General features: G+C 46.2%; 1 protein-coding gene and 1 long non-coding RNA gene across 9 annotated transcripts in view; one reads left to right on the forward strand and one right to left on the reverse strand.

The window, feature by feature from the left end:
* Positions 1–16,942: 16,942 nt before the first annotated feature.
* On the reverse strand, positions 16,943–19,415 carry TWIST1 (twist family bHLH transcription factor 1). Its single transcript, XM_085573132.1, has 2 exons — positions 18,335–19,415; positions 16,943–17,667 (listed from the first exon to the last, which is right to left on the reverse strand). Exon 1 carries the CDS (start codon positions 19,413–19,415, stop codon positions 18,378–18,380), a length of 1,038 nt encoding a protein of 345 aa, XP_085429258.1. The 3' UTR covers positions 16,943–17,667; positions 18,335–18,377.
* A 1,448-nt stretch (positions 19,416–20,863) lies between these two features.
* Positions 20,864–23,338, forward strand: part of LOC146768168 (uncharacterized) — a 117,720-nt gene continuing 115,245 nt past the window's right edge. For 5 of the 8 annotated variants that reach the window (XR_014953237.1, XR_014953238.1, XR_014953239.1 and 2 more), the window contains exon 1: positions 20,864–21,004. This is a non-coding gene — a long non-coding RNA (uncharacterized LOC146768168). The remainder of the gene's footprint in view (positions 21,005–23,338) is intronic. The other 3 variants (XR_014953241.1, XR_014953242.1, XR_014953244.1) reach the window with 1 other exon arrangement.

Here is a 23,338-nt window from a genome sequence, read left to right on the forward strand (position 1 = left end):
AGTGTGGGAGAAAATTGTCAGTGTCTCCCACACTTTTCACTTCATTATCAGAATAATTTCCACTGCAAATAAAGTCACAGGCAAAATATTAGTTATAATATTCTACTGGTGTAGAATACACTGTGGTCACAGCATAACATTTGTCCCTAACTTGACTATTATAGGCCTAGAAAGACATATATATATATATATATATGTCATTTAACAGCTTCTGCTGGTCCTAATAAGGAAGACAGTGGGTCTCAGTTCATATCAGCATTTCCTTTGCTATATCCATATTTTTTAAAAGAAGCGTTCTATCTAGTTGAGCATTTACTCCCATCTAGCAGTACAGTAAAGATGGTTACAGTTCAAGACCTCCAAAATCATCTCACTGTCTTTAGATGAACTTACCCAGTTCATCTAAACCACACAGTTCACTGGTGGTTTTAATCTTGAAAGGGGGAATATAAACAACTCTTATTATCAGATCCAGACTAGCTGGTTCTCTGAAACAGCTGTCTCAAGTACTTCATGGTGGTTCCCAATTTGGTTGTTTTCCTCCGGCTGACTGGCAAAGAAAGAAGATGCAAAGCACCACTTTGTTGCTGCCTCTCTCGTTGTTAGTAGAGGAAAAAAGCTGAAATGTGTAGCAGGACAGGACTGTGCTTCACCCTGCTCTAAATATAAAGTAGATTGAGCAAGGTAGTGGTCCTTCAGCATAAGAAGAGGAACACAGACCATTTACTCTTTTTCTTGTGGCACAACCCCTGAGGCAGAGCAATGCTGTGAAAGGTCTTGCTCAACAGTTCTGACTGGGGTTTGAACTATCAAAAAGAAAAAGTCTTTCCCAAGGGAAATTAGAAGACTAAATAAGAATTAAGGATGGAACTGTCATTACCATTTTGGACAGCTAAACAATAAGAACGTGAGTAAAACCCCTTTGGGTCAGCACTCTTTTGATGTCAGAGACATCTGTGAATCTGGCATATATGATGTCTTACACATCTTCAGCATCCACAGCTGTTATTAGAGATCCTAGAGGTAGACCACTCACTAGGATTCTGTTTACCAACACATTGTCCATGAGTTTGTCTAATTCTTTTGAAGCTAGTGATACGGTTTGCTTCCACAACTCCCTGTGCCAGCAGGGAGTTACAACACAAGTCAGGCTGTTGAGACAAAAATCTTTTGTGAAGCTGACAATTTCTCAGGTGAGAAGGGACCTTGAGCTTTTTTCCTCTTTTTAATAATAACCATCTGTCCTGTTAGAAGATGTGCTAAAAGATATCACCTGGTCAGGTGCTTCTTGTTGTCTGATAGTGGTGTTCAGCTGCTGAGAAAAGACAAGGGAGTGACATGAGCATGCAGGCAACCAAGATTTGTCTCCCACCCCCCTCACTAGAGACACCTATACCCTATGAGGTAAATTAAGGTTGGAGTATCAGATCAGAGTTTCAGCTTAAAGTCTCAGTTTCCTGGCTTTTTGTGGGTTTTAGGCAGACCCTTAATGTTACTTTAATGTAGGGGGTTTCTTGTGGTTTAATATTTCTAAAGTCAGTAAATTATTTCCAGCATATGTAAAAAAGACAAATTTCTCTTGTGGTTAGTGACCACAAAGCAAAACAAGAAACAGAAATACTCAAGAGTAGCATTCTGGAGAAGAGGTTATAGAGCTTTAAACTTCTCTTTTGATGTTGTGTGCAGAGAAAATGCAAAGTTCAGTACAGGGCTGATGAGTATTACTTTTACAAAACCTAATAACAAATAAATGCAACCTGTGTCCACCATCTCTGCAGATCAGTACAAAATGCTTTTTGTCTGCTGTGTTAGCAAACACTTTGAAACAATGTCCTCACTCTCTTATATTCATCCCCTGAAAATTTACTGCTGAATAATAAATGTATTCCAGCTTGTGAGGAGAGGTACCAAACTGCAAAGCATGAAGAAAATGTTGTATCAAATAATGGTTTATTTTTTCTAATGAATGATTATTCTTCATTAGCCTTTCCCATGGAGGGGAAAGAGAGGTGAGCTGATGTCTGAAATTGAAGTAGAATTGTTGCTGCAGTTGAATGGAGAGAAACTGTGAAGATCTAACAGATATTTTCCAGACAAAATCCATAAAGCTTAGGAAATCACAATATGTGTTGGTGGATAATAGCTAGATCCATTATCCCAGACCAGCCTCCTCCTGTAACTATTCTGACTGCAAAGTTTGAAAGCACTGGTTGCAGACCTTGTGGGACAGATGACCACACAGGCATGAGCACTCCTGGCCTGTGGAGCCCCTGCTCCAGCAGTGCTGTGCCCCAGTGCCTGCCCTGCACCCCACACAAAGCAGGGGGATATTTCCCTTCAGGTCCCCTAGGCCTGGCCCACTTAGGGCAGGTGGGCTTGGCAAACCTCCCACCCATATCTCTAAGCCAGGCTTGTGCAATGAAAAGAAACTATCATTGGTTCACCATAGCCTCAGGGAAGAGCTGAGAATAGCAAAGTTTCTGTTTACTTACTTGTGAACATTTGAGTAAAAAAATTAAGTGCTGAGAAAACAAGATTTTTTCAAGAAGTAAGATCTTTTGACAGTACTGACAGTCAGATATACTGGGGATTGTTCATATTAGCTTTGCTCTCAGCACCATTTAAAAACTCTGGTTGCATCACTGACAGGATGAATCCATGAGTGCCAAGAATGCTGGCAGACACATTGCAAGGCCACTCACAATCATCTTCAAAAGGTCACGGAGATCAGGAGAGGTGCCTGAGGATTGGAAGGAGGTCTTCCAAAAGGGCAAGAAGGAGAACCTAGGGAGCTACTACCATCCAGACAGCCCCATGTCCATCACTGGAAAGGTGAAGACGCACCTTGTTCTGGAGGACATCTCTATCCACATGGATAGCATGAAAGTGATCAGGATAGTCAGCAAGAACTCACCAAAGGTAAATCATGCTTGTCCAACCTGATTGCCTCCTACAATGAAGCAACTGCCTGCATGGATTGAGGGAAGGGCAGAGGACGCTGCCTAGCTTGATTTCAGCAAGGCTTTTGACATTGCCTCTGACAGCACCCTCATCGGGAGTGTGGACTGGATAAATGGACTGTGACATGGCTGGAAACTGGCTGAAGGGCAGATCCCAGAGGGTTGTGATCAGTAGAGCAGGGTCTGGCTGGAGACTTGTCACTGGTTGTGTCCCCCAAGGCTCAATACTGGGCCCAGTACTGCTGAACTTCTTCATTAATGACTTGGATGAAGGGCTTGGTGCGACTCTGCAGCAAGGTCGCTAAGGACACAAACTGCAGGAGCAGAAATTAATTTGTCTTTCTCACAATATTTTCAGTGTAGTTTCTGGAATAGTATGAGAGGGAATGCTAGTTTAATGACATCTTCAGGAGCAGTTTTGTGGGCTACTCACTACAGAAATGTTACCATAAATTAAAGGAGATATAAGAATGGAGGAATAAATTGGTTGCACTGTTCTCACATACATTCAGCTGGAGCTGAAAGAAATAAAATTATGTTGTGTATTAGAGGATGAAGAAGGCTACACCTTGCCTTGAGATTGTGATTCTTCTTAACACAGCTGTGCTTGGCCCTTACAGTGGCAATGTCAAGAAGAGGTTTTAAACAGAAAAAAGTGGCCAAAGTCTCAAATAAACACCAGGCCTTATCTCTCAGCTACAGCATTTGCGAGGGATGTTCTTTTGTTAATACAGCTGGGAAATCTACAGTCTGCACTGTAAAACACTATATTTGATAATGCTGAAAAACATTCATGCTAGAAAGTTACTTAGATGTTATTTCAATTAATTCTTCAAGATTTCCCAAGAGAAACTGCTAAATTGATTAGAATTAACAATTAATTTAAAGTTAATTTCATAGACAATTAACTCTAGTAACTAACAGGCCATATTCTTCTTTTGCTGGAAAAAAATTAAAAAGGTCAGTCTCTCTTGCTACATCATGGTTTGGAAAAATTATTCATGCCATGCTATGACAGGAAGACATTATTACTGATGATGTGTGGCACAAAATTGGCTTAACAAATCACATTCCGCTTTGTGAATCTCTTTTTTTCCTGTTACATTGGAATTCTGTTCCTTGTCAAAAGCCTACCATTCCTTGCAGATATTAATACCACTCTTCTTAAACAAGAATTATGACTGGCAGCTGTGAGATCCAAGCTTATGGTGAATAACTCCTTACTTCTGTAACAGCTCCATTTGCTAAATGAGAATAAAAGGGCCAATGCTTGACCCAGTAAACATAGCATTCAGCTTGACTGTTTCCATAAAAATCTAGGCATGAAAGTCCATATTTTCTTGGAAGTAATAGGTTATGTTTAATTTACAAGCAATATAAATGAAGATAACCTTAATAGAGTCTTAAAAGACTGAAATAGGTTTTGTCTTGAGAGAAAATATATAATTAAATATTGCAGATTTTAAGGCAACATGTTTACTATTGCTAATATAATATTAATAGAGAGGTATCCAGTTTTCAAAATGTCTATATAATAATTGGAAATAAAAGACAAGTATTCAGAACAGCAGTTACACTCTTCTTCATGGTCTTTGAACATCTATTAAGACTTCCTGGTTTAAATCATGTTCATACATTACATCAGTGGGATTACAAGCAAATGTAAATTTAAAGGTATATGTATTCCATACAGATGTAATGATATGCAGTTAAATAATAGGGAATGTATAATGCTAATTAGCTAATATTGAGCTCAGGAATGAAATACATTGTACTTAGGTAACCTCCATTTGGTATCCTCAGATATTAAGAGATTCATGGAGTAATTCCTCCTGTAAAGTGGGCGAGTATTATTAATCTCCAAGAACTTTCTTGGATTCTGCAGGAAGTACAGGACACAACTTTGAAAAAGCTTTTTTTTTCCCTGACTGTCACTGTTTTCTCTGCCATTACAGGGCACAAAACATGCATAACCTTATATAAGTGGTATACACTGACATTAATCTGGCACATCTACATTACTTAGTGATGTACATTAATAACGTAAAATGTCAAAAATTAATACAAATAAATCTTTTGAACCATATCCTGCCATTAATTTGGAGTGGAGGAAAGGAAGGGATTAATAATACATAAGGGGAAAAAACTGCAGGGAAAACAAAAGGAGTTAATTTTTTTAACCTGATGAAGCTCCTGTAAAACCAAAATTTTCTAATTGCCCTGCCTCCAGCTGCATAAGTGTCCATGGAACAAAAAGCTGATAACAAATTAGTAGTAGCCAATGTTCTTTCTAGATAGACATCACTGTTCAAACACTTGCTATTCATGTCCTGTGAATACTAGAGGCAGGTGGTGTATTTAGACAAAAAGAAAAACACCCTGTATTTTTTACCCTCATTTGACCCAAATCTAGCTCTGATTCAGAACTGGGTTTTTTTTTTTTTTTCAGAACTTTGGTTCATGAGCTGTTCTGCATTGAGTTTAAGGAAAAAAGGAAAACAGAAAAATATTTTTTTTACATATAAAGGCAGGTATAAATCTTTCTGAAGAAAATTGACTGGTGACCTAAGAGTTGGTGAGATCAACAAAGGACATTAATAAAAAATGAGCATTTGAATATAGGACTGCATTTGAGTTAGATAGACACACAGAGTGTAAATTAAATGTATATTGGTTTAGGTACCCTATACAGTTGTAGATACCTTACATACTTATTCTCCTTAATTAAAACAATGAAAGTGACAGCACAGAAGTGTGATTTTATTTCCATAGAATCTGATATATAACACCTGAAACAGTGATGTCATGTTTAAAACTGTCCCTCCCTAGATTTAAATTGAAGTCAAGTCATGCTAGGAGTTGTGTGTGACAATAATAGAGAGGCCTTTTCAAAGTATGCCATTTCAGTCTTCTACCTGTGCCAGATTAAATTTCCCTTTATCTAAGAGCTAGTTTGGGATATGCTAAAATAACACAGTGATAGCCTGGGTCATTGCTCCAAAAACTAAATTAAAGGACTCCCACAGAGTTGATCGTGCTAGATAAGGCCATATAAGGAGTGCTCCTCTGCATGACTTTGCTAATGATTGATATATTAAAGCTATCTTTATCTTTAAAATTGGGGATGTCCCATCTGTTACTCCAGAAAAATATTTGGGATTTTTTTCTCTTTTCCAATATTTGCATATTCAAGTGGCGATAATTCATTTCACACAAGAAACTTAACAATAGAAACATTCTTTTTTGTTTGACATGAAAAAAAAAAAGGAAGATAAATACATGTTTTTCCCTGCACATAAATCTTTAAGGCCACTTTATCATTATGTGACATGCAGGTAATAACCTCCTTGATCACCAATCTACTATGTGCTAGTTTTAGAAACTATTAATTGACTAGAATTAATCACAGTTTTGAGGGGTTATGTTGCCTTTGTGGGGGCATTGTCTTGACCAGGAAATGTGAAAGTATGATGTTGAGCTTTTTCCCAATGCCAAGATACAGTAACATATTATTGGTGTTGTGAGTGCTCCTATATGCTTCAGAAATAATTAAATTTTTATTGACTTTTTTGGCCTGATCCTAAACGTGAATATCCTTGAAATGCTAAACATGTGATACCTTTGGAGTTTGGGGAAGCTTCTTTCCACTCCAAAGAAAATATGGATGCAGCCGGACTAAGGCAATCCTAGTCTCTTGATATGGCTGGCCAACAAAGGACAGGAGAGAGAAGCAAGGTTCTTTAAAAAAGCTGCCAGTCTTACATATATCAATTTTCTGTTGAGGTTCTGACTAGGATTCAAAGAAAGAGAAACAGTTATGCACAAAAAAATTAAAAGATGGATAGATTTATTTATCATCTGGAGGAAGCAGACACACTTGTAAATTGAAACAATGTGAATGCAAGCAGAGGGGTCTATTTTCTTCTCCTTATTAACCTCATTAACACAGACAGCAAGTATTATCTAAGAATTTTCACTAGACACATCTAAGTCTGTATACAGGAAAAATTCTTAAAACTTTCCTTCCTTCCTTCCTTCCTTCCTTCCTTCCTTCCTTCCTTCCTTCCTTCCTTCCTTCCTTCCTTCCTTCCTTCCTTCCTTCCTTCCTTCCTTCCTTCCTTCCTTCCTTCCTTCCCTTCCTCCCCTCCCTCACTCCACCTCACTTTCTCTCTCTCTCATTGTTTTTTATTCCATATAGTATAATTTGATCACAGCAATGAAGAATCTTATAAAATCAGTCTTGTTAGGTGATATTGACATTCCAGAGAGGAAATGATCAGATGACAGCAGTTGTTGCAATGCTAACACTAACATGATGGTAGTTCTTTCCCCAACTAGTCCTAGCCAAGATCAACAATTTCTTTTGCTGATGCATTTAGTTTGAGAGGAGGGGCTATTTCAGTTTCAGATGAAAACTGTCTCTTATTGAAATCAAACATCTGAGTCCACCTGCCAAGAAATGCAGGGAAGAAGTCAACACCCAGTGAATTTTGATCTATTTTTGTTTTTATTTCCTGCTGTTCATGAGAACCAGGAATGCAGATCAAACTCCACCATCCATCGAGAGGCATGTGTTTGCAAGGCTTCCACTACTTTTTGGAGAATACCCATCCCCTTGCAGCTTTTGGCCAAACCTTTTGTTCTCTTTGGGCCTTGGGTAATTTATCTATGACTCATCTCTGGCAAGGGAATCCCAGGCTTGTTGGAGTAGCCTGGGAGAGTTCATAGTGATTTATGGACTCTGAAGATGAATGCCCCCTGTTTTCCTGTCTCAAATTCTCACTCCATATATGCCCTCTGTTCAGTGAAATCTCTGAACGCCTTGTATTAAAAGGAGTTTCAGAGTCTCTTGATGATTCAGTTGGTAAAATGACAAACAGGGCAGAGAAAGGTTTGCAAGCTGGCTGAAGTCCAAATTAAGGCAATCTGAAGAAACGATGTGGTGAGAGAAAAGGTGACATGCATTCCTCTGGAGGAATAGGACAGGTTCAGTGTTGCATGTCAGTGGATAGCTTGGATGCTGGAAGGATACTGTAGAAACCATTCAAACCTGGCAAATCTCATAAAAAGTTTCTTACTGGGCTTGTCTGCCACCTTATTACCCCAGAGCAGCTGTTTTAAAGAGCAGGCATAAAGTCACTCCAGCTATTGCAAGCACATTTTCTGCAAGGTGAAAGGTTTGGCATCTGGAAGTGTCAGAAAGGAGCCTCTTGCCATAAATCACACCAGAAAGCACTCAAATTTGACAAGTGCCTTGAGAGCACTTATATGTTCACCCCTAAATTCCAGTATGAAAGAGCAGCCCTTCAGCCCTATTGTAGACTCCTACATGAGACCACATCTGACATAAGACGATGCACTAGTGGCGAGTTGAAAGGCAGGAGTATCCTTGACACCTGAGGATTGTGCTCACAGACAAGGGCTGGCACACACTGGGCTGCATGAATTCCCAGTGCTCTGCTCCAAGAATGAAGAGGCTTTGCCTTCATTTAGATGCAAAATCCTTTTCCCTTCTCCTTTCCCCCCTCGACCTCTCCCTTTCACTGCCCAGGTCCTAGCAGTGGAGTCAGTTGAGAGCAGAGCCAGGATCTCCTCTATATGAGCTCTCTGCTCTAGACTCAGGGCCATCCAGGGCTGAGGCCAGCAGAGATAATAACACATCTCATACTTATTTCTTAAGGGTAAGGGAAATATTTTTTGTCACTATTTCCTCAGAATCTAGCATTTTTTTCTCTAATCAGAAAGGAAAATACTGTTGAACCTCTGCTCCTGGGATAGTCACCAATGGTCATGAACTCCTTCCATATATTTTTTTTTCTTACTGAAATGCTTCTATAAATAAACAAACCTCCATAAAACAGCAGGAAAAATCCACTCCCGGTGAGACTCCATGGAGGCAGTGTAAGAGGATGACAGTGTCTGAAAGGTGGGGATAAGAAACTGCCCCCTGCTTGCTCACACAGACAGCTGTCTCTGCCCAGTTCACTTCTCCTGGTGATTTATGAAGCCCTTTGATCAGAATCGAGTTTTAATTGCCTGAACTGCAGAATCTGACACGTGCTTCATCAAGTCAAAGGTAGAGCCTCTTCCTGATGCCCTGCTCTTCTCTTCTTTTTCATGGATCTAAGCCCTGTAGGATTTTAGGAATCTACCCAATCCCTAACTCAATCTTTCAAAAAGTCATTGGCTCAGAAATTGACAGAGGAAGAGAAAGAATGAGAGAAAGAGAAAGAGAAAGGAAGAAAGAGAGAAAAAGAGAGAAAGAGAGAAAGAAAGAAAGAAAAAGAAAGAAAGGAAAAGAAAGAAAGAAAGGAAAAGAAAGAAAGGAAAAGAAAGAAAGAAAGAAAGAAAGAAAGAAAGAAAGAAAGAAAGAAAAGAAAGAAAGAAAGAAAGAAAGAAAGAAAGAAAGAAAGAAAGAAAGAAAGAAAGAAAGAAAGAAAGAAAGAAAGAAAGAAAGAAAGAAAGAAAGAAAGAAAGAAAGAAAGAAAGAAAGAAAGTTTTCTGTCTTAAATACCCTCAAGTACGCCAATCCATCCATCCCAAGGTCTCAAGGGGAAGAAGGGGAAAACCCAAACCCTCTGGTCAAGTGCTTTGGGGAGCCCTGCCATCCGGCACGGGCCTCGGGAAAGCCCACCCGGGGGGCACAGATGTTGGGGGGTCCCTCCCGGTGGGATCGGACCCTGGGGAAACCTCCGAGCACCGGAGCACCCCGTCCAGCAGAGCTGGGTCCCCTGCAGGGGCTGGGTGCCCACCCCGAGCCGGGCCATCTCTGGGGGAGCAGGTATCATGTTACTGCTGGGCAGGCAGAAGAAAGGCGAGTGTCAGGCACTGTCACGTATCATTAGTACTGTTTCTCCCCATTAAAGCCATGCCTTTGAGCAAAGGGGTTTCTTTCATGTTCTCCCCCAGCAATACCCTGACAGAACTCCTAAAACTCAGGAATTTTCCAAATCAAAGACTTAATCATTATTCTTCTGTCCATTTCCTCCCCCTCTGCCACACACACTACACCCCAAACTGCTTTAACTGTCATTATTCCCAGTACAGATGCTTGTTTAAATTCTTGATTTAAGCTGGAGGACATTTAATAGCTGACTGGATTAAATATTGCAGACTCGAGCCCAAAACCTCTTTGAAAATACAGGTCGAGGAACTATGTCTAAATTTGCTGGATGAAAACTGATCTATGATATATGTTTTAAGTTCAGATCTGAGGACGGGGAGAAGGGGGGAAGAAAGTCTGTTCTGGATCTGGTTTATATTGGTGTAAAAACCTTGAAGTTGAAAGGTGTTTCAGGATGCTTAGAGAGAGAGAAAGACAGTGAGAGGAAGGAAGGAAGGAAGGAAGGAAGGAAGGAAGGAAGGAAGGAAGGAAGGAAGGAAGGAAGGAAGGAAGGAAGGAAGGAAGGAAGGAAGGAAGGAAGGAAGGAAGGAAGGAAGGAAGGAAGAAAGAAAGAAAGAAAGAAAGAAAGAAAGAAAGAAAGAAAGAAAGAAAGAAAGAAAGAAAGAAAGAAAGAAAGAAAGAAAGAAAGAAAGAAAGAAAGAAAGAAAGAAAGAAAGAAAGAAAGAAAGAAAGAAAGAAAGAAAGAAAGAAAGAAAGAGAAAGAATCTTCTTCATCAATTAGTTAATATTTCTTCATGGGAAATGGATATATTTTCCCTTGCAAATAATTAAATATGAAGCACTGCAAAGCACTTTGAAAGTGAAGAGGTTCCGTGGAGGAATTAGCTGCCTGTTTGAAATTAACACTAATTTGGCTCTTACATCAACACTCCCCTCATAGACAGCGTCTCACTCAGTCACTAAACATGTTTGATAGCTCTATGGTTCAGAAGCGTGTGTGTGTGTGTGTGTGTGTGTGTGTGTGTTTTTATGTGGCTGTGTCTGTGTCCAGAATTTATACATACGCACAAAGGAAAGATTTACTCCTTTTCAAATTCTAACACAAACGTAAAAGACATTTTCCTTTTGTTTTCTAAATTGCATTAAAAATACAATACAAATTAGCGTTTGCTGAAAATCATGAGATCAGCTGACTATTCAGAGTCTGTCATTTATAGTATTAATAGATAAGAAATGAATGGGGGGGGGAAGGGGGGGAAGGACTCCACTCCTTTAAAATAAAAGATCTCCTTTATTTGAAAAAGCTTTAAACATTTTTTCAAAATCATGTGATTGGGACTCAAAGGCAATAAATCTAGATAAAGAATCCCTAGGGATTTTTAGACTGATGCTATCTATTATGGATAGCACCTCAGTCTATTTATCTGCGTTTTATACTCCTGCATTGTCATTCTAAAAGCTAATGTGCTTGATGTCATCCTTTCTGCCGTCGAAAATATTTGCATAAAAAGAAAAATAATGACTGAATAATTTCTGTCTAGCAAAATTCAGTGAAAACTCGTCTATTACTTAATATGGGTACCTATTATAAAAGCCTCCACCGCAGCTCAAAATTAATATGTCAAATCTACTTGTAGAAACAGATGTGCAGAAATAGGAAAGACATATCGAAATGGTCTGTGAATGAAACATAGGCAGGCTGTTTGCAAGACAGCCCTCGGCCTGCCTCTGGCTCCAGCGGGGGTCTTGCCCTTGGCCATTCCTGACCCGCTGGGCTGGCACAGGGAACACCTTCCGCCCCACCACCTGCCAGCGCGCCCCGCACCGGTAACCGCGGCCACCGGGGCTCTAGCAGAGATTTTACATTAAAATACCAGAAGACCTTCCGGAAAACAGCAATAACCGTACAAAAGGAAAAATCCCAGCCCGGAACGGGATGGCATCTACGGAGGGATAGGCTGCGCGTACTACAAACGCCGAACGGACAGCTTCTAATTTCCTGGAGAGCCGTGGCTCTGCCGCCCTCCTGAGCCGGGGCCGGGCCGGGCCGGGCCGGGCCGGGCCGGGCAGGGCAGGGCAGGGCAGGACAGAGGGTCCTTCGGCCACGGACCCCGCTCCCAGGGGCCGGGAGCACCGGCAGAGCCGGGCAGAGCCGGGCAGAGCCGGGCAGAGCCGGGCAGAGCCGGGCAGAGCTCTTCGCCACCTTCGGCCCGCCTTCGCCACGCCCGAAGCGCTGGGGGCTGCCAGCCCGGGCTTTCCTCCGCGCTCTCAGGAGCTCCTGCCCACCTTCACACAGAAGGCAATTGATTAGTTTCAGTTTCTCCTCCCAGGAGAGATTCGATACTTTCCCCGGGATCAAACGGACCCGAGAATAAAGGAGGGGGTCAACCGGCGGGAAAGAAAGAATGAGAAAAAAGAGAAAGAGAGAGAGAAAGAAAGAGAAAAAGAACAAGCGCAAGAGATGGAGAGGCAGAAGATAAAAATAAAGAAAAAAAGGAAGGAAGGAAGGAAGGAAGGAAGGAAGGAAGGAAGGAAGGAAGGAAGGAAGGAAGGAAGGAAGGAAGGAAGGAAGGAAGGAAGGAAGGAAGGAAGGAAGGAAGGAAGGAAGGAAGGAAGGAAGGAAGGAAGGAAGGAAGGAAGGAAGGAAGGAAGGAAGGAAGGAAGGAAGGAAAAACTTGTTTCGCACACTGGAAGAGAATTGCAAGCTTGGACAGGACGGCTGCTCTTTTTTTCCCCACAAACAAATAAAAATCAGTTTTAGTAGAACTTACATACTGCACATTTATCTGCAAATACACACGTGTAGAAAAACGAGGAATGATTTATGCTTGAATTTCTGTGAGCCTTTCTCTTCCCAGTGTTTACAAGGCGGGGCTCCATTTGCAAGTTGTACATCTGTTCACTTCACGTGACATTTTCATAAAAGCTTTAACATCTGGTCAAAATAAACCTCCTTCAGGTACCTGCTTAACTTTTCACATGTCAAAATCCCTTCCCCTCTGAAGCCCTCCTTTCCTCCACGGCTGCAGTCGCGTGTATTGCTCCTTTCTTGACTGCTTGTTTAATGACTCTGCATCTGCCCGAAAAGAACAAAGCAACCCTAATCATGAGGGGGCGACCCCGACCCTTCCCAAGAGCATCCTTCCTCATGTCGCCCCCTCCCACCTCCAGATTTCCCTGCATTAGGAGGGCAGAACGGGTCTTCTTCCCACCGCAGTATTTCGCTTTGGGATTTCTGCAGCCCAGCAAACAGGATTTTCACCCCATCCCTCCCCCCACCCCCCACCCCAAGCGAATCCAGAGTCTGGCTTGGGCTAATATTTTGCACGAATGCTATAATACTCTCAAAGTGAAATGATCAGCATCTAATCGTCCCAAACCACTTCCGTTATTGTTTCTGCCGTTATTAATCCCTCCCGATGTAGACCTTTGTAGCCGTCTTTACCCCAGGGTGGTTCGTCTGAATTATTTTGGAGTAAAGTACTAATTTTCTTGCCCGTGTCCACACAGTGAATAAGAGAATTTTTGTAAAGTTTCTGCAAATGTAACGTCACCTCTTTATGAAAAGAGTGCGGAGGTGTCCGCTAACCAAGACAAGACGACTACGTAGATAGAACAATGTAAGTGTTCTCGAGCGGGCGGAGGAGACAAGGAATTTCTACGAGAATGGACAGCTCTTTCTCCGTTCTGAATATTTAATTTTGTTTTGCGTTTTATTTCGAATTTCAAAACGGGTGTTACCATCATCGTTAAGTTTCCGCAGCTTTATTGTTCTTGCTCTGTAAAACCGTTGTAAGCCTCCCGCAATGTCGATCATTTGGTCCTTATAAATGGCTGGCTTGTTTGCTTTAAAAAAGAAAAGGGAGACTTTTCTACAAGTGATTTTAACCTGCTCCACCTTCAAGTGACCTGCCAAATGCTCCTTCTTACTTTATAGACATCTGGGAATTCCATACATGCCTTAAACTCCAATTACACACCTTCTTCAAAGGACACGTGCTTTGATTTGCCAAGAACATTAAGTGGACTGAAGTCGAAAGAAGCTGGCGCAGAAGTTAATGTAAAATACATCCTGTGCCATGTTTACTGCGGGCAGGTTATGTGTGCAGCAAATAAAATAAGTCCTGATGGGATGTGGATGAGTGCGCCTCTTTTTATTCTTTTGCTTTAGCCTCCCGGATCCCTTTACGGGGTGGATTGGATTTGCCGTCACCACCACCACCACCCGCTTCCCAAAGATGCTAATTTATGGCGGGAGCGCTCTCGCCCTCCCGGCGGGTCTGCTGCCTGCCGGAGCGGGCAGGTGAAGGCAGAGCCGTGTGAACCGGGCTGATGCAGCCACCGAGAGCGACTGCGGGAGCACCGGCTCCGGCAGCTGAGCCCGTTCCCGGGAGTCGCCGAGCCCCGCGGCGGCTCGCCCCGGGAGGCAGGTGCCCGAGCTTCCGCCGCCGCCGCAGGTGAGTCCCTCTCCCCCTGCGCTTTTCTGTGACTTTTGTGCCCCCGCCTTCTCCCTCCGTTTCCCCCCACATCCCCACGGCGCGTTTGTTTGTTTTTCTTAAAATTACAGATGCAGGGAAAACCGCCTGACATCATGGGAGCGGGACAAGAGCGCACTTTGAAGGGCTCCTGGGCAGGACTTCAAGTGAAATCATACGCCGGGGAGGAATCCGATACCGGCTTGGAGAAAGCAGCGGGGCGGCCCCTGCCAAACCCAGGAATGCGCGAGGGCCCGCGGCCGGCGCCCCCCGCCCGCCGCCCCGCAGGAGGCGCAGCGCCGGCACCGCCGCTCCGCGCCCCGCCAGCTCCGCCGGGGCCGCGCGGGCCCGCGCCGCTTAGCTTGCGGATAAGCGGGACAGATTGATGCCTCTGAGAAAACAGCGAAATCAATCAGGACTTGCAATGGCAGAGTTAATTTTCCGATTGCGAGAGTGTTTAAAATTCCCAGAAGGCAAATTAATATACATATTATTTCATTTTCCCTTCAGTAAGGCTGTCGCTGACTTAATCGTTTTTTGCTCTAGCCCGGGGAGCACCAGGCATCTGCAGTCCCCAGTTTCAGCGAAGGAAAGGGTAGGCCCTGAGTTTTAAAACAGATTTATCTCTTTTTAATGATTTTTTTTTTTTTTTTTAATGAGACAGAGGTAGCGGTTGTCAGCCGGGAAAGAGCATTGGCTGAGTGGCTGCTGCCCAGGAATGCTGCCGCGCCGGCAGGAACTCGCTCAGAGGGACATAGAAGAGAGAAGGGAAGACCTGCTGGTGGCAGGAGCCTCACGGATAGGAATTGGGGATTTTTCTCACTCGGGTGTTCAGCTTGCTGGAAAGGTGTTGCAGCGGCTGGCCCAGAGGCCTCTTTGCCGGTTGCAAAAGAGCCAGTCAGCTTTGAGCCCATCAAGCAGGGCCTCTCCCGAATTCTGAGGCCGAGCACGGTGTGATTCGTGGCTTTTACAGTGCACTTGATTCTTCCTTGATGTTTCGCAGGAATCCCCTTCCACAAAACACGCCTTTTCTTCAGCATCGAGCATCTTGTCTGGTTGGTTATTTTTTTTCATTCCCGGAACCTGTTTTCTACCTAAATGCGAGGAGTTTTCCCCACCTTTCCTCCCAAGGGGGATTTCTCCCCCAAAAGGAACAACCGAAACGTTCTATAACCTCCCAAATCCCCTTAGCTCCACTGCCAAAGCTGCGCCTGCTCCCCGTGCCTCTCGCCTTCGCTGCAGCCGAGGTAACGCGGGCAGACATTACCTGCTCCTCGGCAGCCGACCGCATCGGAGCCGGGTGTTCGGAGTCGCTGAGAGGGCAGCCGCGGGTGCCAGGGTGCCGGGGAAAGGCAGCGACCCTTCGGGAGCTCGCAGCGGCTTCCCCTTCTCTCCATCATTGAGATCTGCGACCACCAGGGCCGTCATCTAATTTTCAAGTGCTTGCTAATCCGTCAGTGCAAACAAGCGCTGCGAACTCTCTACTGTAAACATTGCGCGCTGGTTTAAAATATGCCCGATATGATTTCATAATAGTGCTGTGTGGGTAATACACGGCAATATGGGGATGTGGAAACAAATACAGGAAATAAAGTCAACTCATGGGCTATGGAAACAGGCTCTGTCTTGAAAAAGTACCCCATCCCATTTACCATAGACACTGGGCGGCAGAGTCCCTGTCTCCACGGAGGCCACTGCTCACCTCCCAGGGCGGCAGCGGTCCCCGCGCACCCGCGCACCTTTCGCGGCCGCGGAGGGGCAGGAGGCGCCGCTCCCCGCTCACTGCCCGGCTGCCAAGCTCTGGGAGATAAGCAAGTGACAGCAGAGACCCAGTCAGCTGTCCGGTTATAAGGGCTGAAGTTTGGTTTGAGTTGTTATGTTTTCTGGCTTTTTTTTACAACTTCCTTCTCACCTTCCTTCCAAGCCCTTAGATCTGCAGATTCCCTCTTTTTTTTTGCAGCTCGAGTTCTCGCCGCATACTAGGACCCCGCGGAAAGTATGGTGAAAAGAAAGAGACAATATGCGCTCTACACGTAGAAAGGGAGAAGAGAGTGGGTTAGAATATCCCTCCGTGCTTTGCACAACGAAAATGCGATCACTAGTGTATATATATAATATAAAACCCTAGAGAGCAGAGCAGTCAAACATCACTTCCACCGGAAAACCCCACTCGCTAGGCACTTCCCTATTTCAATCTCACTTTCTTTTGCTTTCCCTTTGGATGGACGAATCTCTGTTTAAAACCGATGCCACTTTCTCAGGGATATCAGCAAAAGTACCTGCACCGGGGGCTGGGGAACGGGCCCGCTCCTGCCTTACATCTGAGGGCAAAGCACGAAGGCAGGGATAGAGCTCTGCTGTGCAAACTCCGCTCCCTGCACAACTCCGCCGTGCCTGGCGTGAAGATTAAAGGGGGAGAGGGAGAGAAAGAGAGAAGAGACAATACCTTCCTCTGCAGATGCAGTGAGTTTCGGCACAAAATAATAAAGCTGTCTCAATAAATAACGTGCCTGTGTCTGTCAGTAGCTAGTTTATTTGCGTTTTTCCGCCTGGTTTGTTTATACTAGTGCCCCCTCTCTCTTGGGTGTCTTTACAGCTCAACAAGCAGGTATTTATCTACAGTTCTAACCCGGAGTTTTCAGAGAGACCAAACTTTCAGGTTATTAAAATTTCAATCATATTTTATTTATTGCAGAAAAATAATATACAATGATATTTACAAAACAATCATAAAAATAGGAATGCATTTAGACACCGGATCTATTTGCATTTTAACATGGGTCATCAATAAATAAATAAAATGTTTATTTTTTTCTCAGAGGAAAAATAATAATAATAAAAAAGTTAGGAACCGGGTATATAACAGCTTGATCCCAGCTTATTCCCCCCTAAAAAATTTAAAAAAAAAAATAAAAAAAGGTTTTCATCTCTACAGGGATATTTTTGGTTGGCTGCTTGGTTTCATTCAACAATGAAGAAAGTCCACAATAATGTATTTCCTTTCATCAGTGGCTCATAAGCACGACCTCTAGGGAATGCATGCATGCAAAAAAAAAAAAAAAAAAAAAGGGCAAACAGAAAAAAAAAGTTCAATTCCAACATTCTTCGTCAAAATTAAAAAAAAAAAAAAATCGAACGATTCAGACTTCTATCAGAATGTAGAGATGTGTGGATTGTACCGACGCCCAGAGGGTAGTCACTGTCCAAAGCCCTTCTCTCTTTCTCTTTCCTTAAGTGCTCCCCACGCCCTGCTTTGAATTTGGATTTTACTCTTGTAATTTCCAAGAAATCCTTGGTACATTTTTTGGTTAGAAAATATTTTTAAAATCGTATCCAACTTCAGAGTCTCTAGATTGTCCATTCTCTCCTTCTGTGGGAACAATGTCATCTGCAAAAACCCAGAAAGGGCGGAAAACTCGTTACTGAAACGAAAGTTACACAAATATCTACCTACACCTCTCTGTCTCTGGAAATAACGCGTATCGGGCAGGAATGGAGAAGGGAGAACTCGCCGCGCGGGCGGTGCGGTGGCCGAGTGACACCCCAGCCGGCGGTCCCCGGTGTCAGGGCCGAGGAAAGGGACTGCTGGGGTGGTAGGAAACCCTCATCGGGCAGCACAACGGGAGGACATCACTTCAAAATACGAGCAGCACCAGCAGCACCAGCAGTGGCGGCAGCAGGAGCCATCCCAGCAGCCCTGCCGGCTCCGCAGCGTTTGGTGAAGAAGAGACCTCAGGCCGGCCCCATCTGGCTGGGGCACACCCGCACGGCCGCCGCGTCCCGCCCGCAGCCCACCCCGCCGGCAGCGCCCGGCCACGCGTGGGCCCCGCGGGGCCTGGGGCGCACCTCGGGCCGCGCAGGAGGAGGGACAGGCCGGAGTGGGAGAGGCACCTCCGGCCGCCCCGCTCTCCGGCTGCTCCGGGAAGCCAGGCCCCTCCGGGCGGGGTGCGGGCCCTCTCGCCCCACGGCCACGCGTGCTCAGCTCACGGCGCGGCCGGCGGCTTCTCGCCTCCCTCCCCCCTTTCTTCCCGCCGGTTTCGGGGTCCCTGTCTTACCTAGGGCTCCTGCCGGGGGGATGCGGGTGGGGGACGCCGCCTGCTAGTGCGATGCGGACATGGACCAGGCGCCCTCCATTCTCCACACCGAGAAGGCGTAGCTGAGCCGCTCGTGGGCCACATAGCTGCAGCTTGCCATCTTGGAGTCCAGCTCGTCGCTCTGTAAGACCTGGTAGAGGAAGTCGATGTACCTGGCCGCCAGCTTGAGGGTCTGGATCTTGCTCAGCTTGTCCGAAGGCAGCGTGGGGATGATCTTCCGCAGGGCGGCGAAGGCTTCGTTCAGCGACTGCGTGCGCTGCCGCTCCCGCACGTTGGCCATGACCCGCTGGGTCTGCAGCTCCTCGTAGGACTGGGGGCTGCCGCCGCCGCTGCTGCTTCCGCCGCCCCCGCCGCCCCCGCCCGCCCCGCACTTCTTGCCCCGCTTGCCTTGGGCCGGGCTGCAGGGCTCGTCCGCGGCCCCGACGGCGCCGCCGGCGCTGCGGCGGCTGGAGCGGCGCTTGCGCCCCCCTCTCTTGTTGTTGGGCAGCTGCTGCCGGTCCGGCTCCTCTTCGCTGTTGCTCAAGCTGTCGTCGGCGGGGGAGACTGGAGAGTTTGACTCGTCCTGCTGCATCATCTCTGGGGGGAGACGCGAGAAGCGGGCCGGGAGGGGGGGGAGGGCAGGGAGAAGAGGGGGGCACCTAACCCGCCAGCTCCCCCTTGATCGGCTGCTTCGCTGGCCTGCGAGAAGGAGGAGGGAAGGAAGGAGGGAGGACCTCACTTTGGGGGGAGGGGGGATGGCATCAGGATCCAAGAGGAAAAAAATAAAAAGGCCAACCAAAAAAAAAATATCCCTCCCGATCCCTCCTTGGAGCCCCTTCGAGGTGTCTGGGATTGGGAGAAAGTTGAAGACTTGGAGGTTCTTATAGCTCCTGCTGGCGGAAAGTTTGGGGGCAGCAGTGTCATTGGCCTGACGTGGAGAGGAGGGACTTTTGCTGAGTTTTATAGGAAAGTTTCCGCTTCCCCCCCTCCACGCCCTCCCCCAATTATTTTTTTTCAAGCCATTCACAAGTGATCTGGCTTCCCCACAGGCATTCACATACATCTCTACCCCAACCTCTTTCTCCGTTTCCCTCTCCGTGGTTTCTCTCTCAAACTCCTTCGGTTAGCGCTCGGCTTTGGGGTGGTGCTGAGGGCCGGGCCGGGAGGTTTTGGGGATGCCCAACACCCCGTGCGCTGCTGCGGGAGGGTCAGCGAGCCGCTCAGAGCCTGTGCTGGGGCAGCCGCCCCGAGCGGCCGGGGTTAGCCTGCACCTCTCGGGCTTTCTTCGCCGCAGCGGACACGGCTTGTAGCAAAAAGAGGAAAAGGGAATTACCCGCGGCGCAGCATCAAGGCGCATCCTAATTTTGACCCGCTTTAGCACACGCCGCACTTCCCAATCACTGAGCGCCCTGGGATCTGACTAGCGGAGTGAGTCGCACATTTCTGGGCTTGGGGAGGGGTGATGGCATAGCCTCGTCCTGCCAAGCTGAAGGACTAAGCTCGGAGAAAGCCATCTTCAGAGGTGGAAGCAGCTGGGAAACCAAGTATTGGTTCGTATATGCATAAGCACCAGTCCCTGAGCTCGGCTTAAGAGCAACCGGGAGGATCCGCGTCACCAACCGGCACACCGGGAGACGGGAGGGTATACAGACCCTCTTTGCCCACACTCATTGTGTCCTGACCACTCACTTCAGTCCGTCCTCCCACAAGGCACCCGAATCCGGCACTTCCTGGGAAAAGAGATTATTTATTTTAATTTCTCTTCTATGTCTGCAGCCAAAGCTGTTTCTTCCCATCCCCCGCCTTTGTGCCTCCTTCCCCGCTCTCTGGCAGCACAGAGCAGGTGGTGTGTCTTTTAAACAACAGCTCAGATTCAAACGGGGAGCGCCTGGGAGGGAAAGCTAGAAATTGCCATCCATCAGTAAACGGGGCGAAGTTCTCTCTGCTCCCTGCGTGGGGACCGCGCTCCTCCGCTGCCGGCCTGGCAGCCACCGCCCGGACGGGCACGGTGCGGAGCGGAGCTGGCAGCGCCGGCAGCGCAAAGCTCCCCGGCTTGTTTGAGGTGTGAGGGCGGACAGGGAAAACGGAATGGCAGAAGACAATAAATCCCAGGCATGAAATAAAACAAGGCTCGTGGAAGAGCGCTGACATCTTCTCCGGGGAACAGAGTCGTCTCTCTCCTCTACCTGAGGACTGACTCCCTTTCCTCCGAGCAGAGGCGTCTCATCCCGGGAGCTGGCAGGGGCCAGGACCCTGCTTGGCCGCCGCCGAGGGGCAGCTGCCCGCCCACGGCCCTGGCCCCGGCCCCGCCGCAGCGCCGTCCGGCACCCGCCGCCGCCGGAGCTGTCCCAGCGCTTCTCCGTTCGCTGCCCCTCTCGGCGAGGTCTCCTTCTTGGATTTCCATCCCGGGGTGCGAGCACATAGCAGCCTGCCCAAAACCTTCTCTTTTGGCAAACAGCTGGAAAAAGGACCGGGGAGAAAACAGGGACCGCCTTAGCCGGCAAGGGAAGGCACGCCGCACGCAGACCCACAGTGAGCCTGCACGGCTTTCTCGGCTTTCGGCTTGTCCCTGCTGTGTCAGGCCTCTTCATTCAGCTTAACACTAAGAGCTTCAGGGGTTCTCTTGTGTTGGCAGCAGCTGCTGATCCCAAGGTAAGAATAGCTGGCTCTCCTTTCACCTCCCTTTCACCAATAATTTTGTCTGTACCCAGAGCCTCACTGCTCCTCGGGAGTGTTGAACAGTGTCATTACAGAATCAATGTTGGAAACAGTAGTGATGAGCATCTGTAGGTGGCTCTAGGGGCCTTCCTTCCTTCCTTCCTTCCTTCCTTCCTTCCTTCCTTCCTGCCTGCCTGCTTTCCTATCCACCTTCCTTCCCTCATTCTTCTTATAAGAAAAATAAAAATCACAGGGCAAAACCAAACCTGGATAGCTATTACCTTGCTGGGAACAGGATGCTGCCTGAAAGGAGGGAGGGGCAGCACATCCTGAGCTGATTTGGCAAGATGCACAACTTGTCTGGGTAACCTGAACTTCGAATGGGATGCAGGACATCACCTGCTTGTCATGGGGCGGGAGGAGGGTGTGTGGAGCAGGGTGTATGGAGAAGTCAAGGATAGATGGGGAAGTAGTGTTACATGGTTTATAACAATTGAAAACATGGAGAAATGTAGGAATGGAGTTGAAAGAGGAGTAGTTTACCATAGTAGATGGCTGGGCTTAGTGTTAGCTACTCTTTGTGTAAACTGCAGCAAAAGAAACCAGCAGTGTTTAGCAGGACTCATGTGGTTCTACCTGTGACCAGCACACTGCTGCATAAACCAGGACAACCCTCCCTGCCTCACCCCTTCCATCATCTTCATTTTGGGTTTTGGTTTAACTCTGACTCCCAAATTATGGGCTCAGGAGCAAAGGCATATATATAAGCCTATGATGTTACTGCTAAGATTCACACAGGAGTGCAGGGTCCAGAGAAGCTGTGGTGGCAATGATCTGTCCTGAGGGACTTGGGCTGGGCTGGCTGTGGGAGCCTTCCTGGATCCCCCAGGCCTGCTGGCAGGCAGCAAACCTGCCTAGTGCTGGAGTGTGTGGAGCTGTGTTGGGAGGAGGGTGGATGTTTCAGAGAGCCATGTCTGGGGGTCTGTGTGAGAGAGAAAGGCATACTGGTGTGTTTATATGTGGGGATGTGTTTGTGTGTGCATGCATGTACTGTTGATCTTTTTCAGTGTGAGCACATGTCAGAAGGGAAGGGGAGTGAAGTCTGAGCAGAGATTAAAGAAAATCAATTAAATTCTGGTTTATTTTGAAATCTACAATTCTGATGAGGATTGAGGTGAAGCCCTTGCATTTCACACTAAAATAATAATTGTATTTTAGTTATGCAGTGTTAAACCATCTGTTTTGAACCTCAACTAAGGTAGTTCTTCAGACCACTTTAGAGCATGGGATAAAGGACATCATGTCCTGTTTTTCTCTATGCATAGGCTTGGCTTAGGTAAGAACTCTCCTGACGCCACGGGCAGAATTTCAACCCTGTTTCATTCTTTGGCAGTAGCAAGGAAAACTGCAAACAGGTCCAGGACCTTTCTAGAGATACTTCCAGGTCCATTCTTGCAAGCTTCCCTGGGCCTCAGCTCAGGAAAATATATGTCATGGAACACTCTTGCACGGAACACTGGCAGGACCCAGAACATTCCAGCATTTTGTCACCTCTGCAGAAAGGTACAACCCTGGTAAAGCAGCCATCTAGATTGCAGGTATGGCTGTGAACACAGAGCTAAATAAATTACAAACTCCTGGTAGGAAGAAATGAAGAGTAAGTTGGTCTATGATGATCACTGTAGTCATGGTGGATCACAGAGAATTAGCTGTAAAGGGATGGCCCCACCTTGATGCCAACCCTTCTGTAGGCACCATTAACTGTTGAGACACTCACAGGATGGGACAAGCAATATCTGCCTTAACCAGGCAGAAACATCATGACTTTTGTGGGGAGTAGGTCAAAAGGTTGATTCTTTACTTGATTTCAAAGAGTGAATGAATGAATGAAAGGCCGAATTTTGTCTTCCCATTTATAAATCAGTGCAGAACTTTAAGAACTAGTGCACTCAAGATCTAGTGGTTGTAACTACAATGTTGCCCCTCATCAATGTGTTAAACAGATTGTGCATACACACAAATTACAGTTGGATTGCAGTAAGGCTGTTCTGTATTCCCCATACAGCAAGCACATACACATGTAATTTAGGTCACAAAGGCTGCTCACTGTGGTAAAACTCACTGCTCCGATTCCTTGGAACAGTGAGCAATGTCTTACATTGCATGCCTAGAGACAGCCTGCCTGCATGTTTTTGATGCTGAAACCTTCAGTCGGGTGTTTTCTCAGAGGTTTTACCTTTATGTTGCAAAGACCATGGAAATCAATCAAAGTTTCCCTGCTAGTTTCCGTGGCCAGGTATACTATATATAGAATCCTATGGATTCTAG

Source organism: Lonchura striata, chromosome 2 (genome assembly GCF_050655825.1).
Source record: "Lonchura striata isolate lonStrDom1 chromosome 2, ASM5065582v1, whole genome shotgun sequence".
NCBI lineage: Eukaryota > Metazoa > Chordata > Aves > Passeriformes > Estrildidae > Lonchura > Lonchura striata.

Coding starts and splice junctions, on each gene's coding strand:
- TWIST1 (XM_085573132.1), bottom strand. CDS start 19,415: ATGTATGTGAATGCCTGTGGGGAAGCCAGATCACTTGTGAATGGCTTG.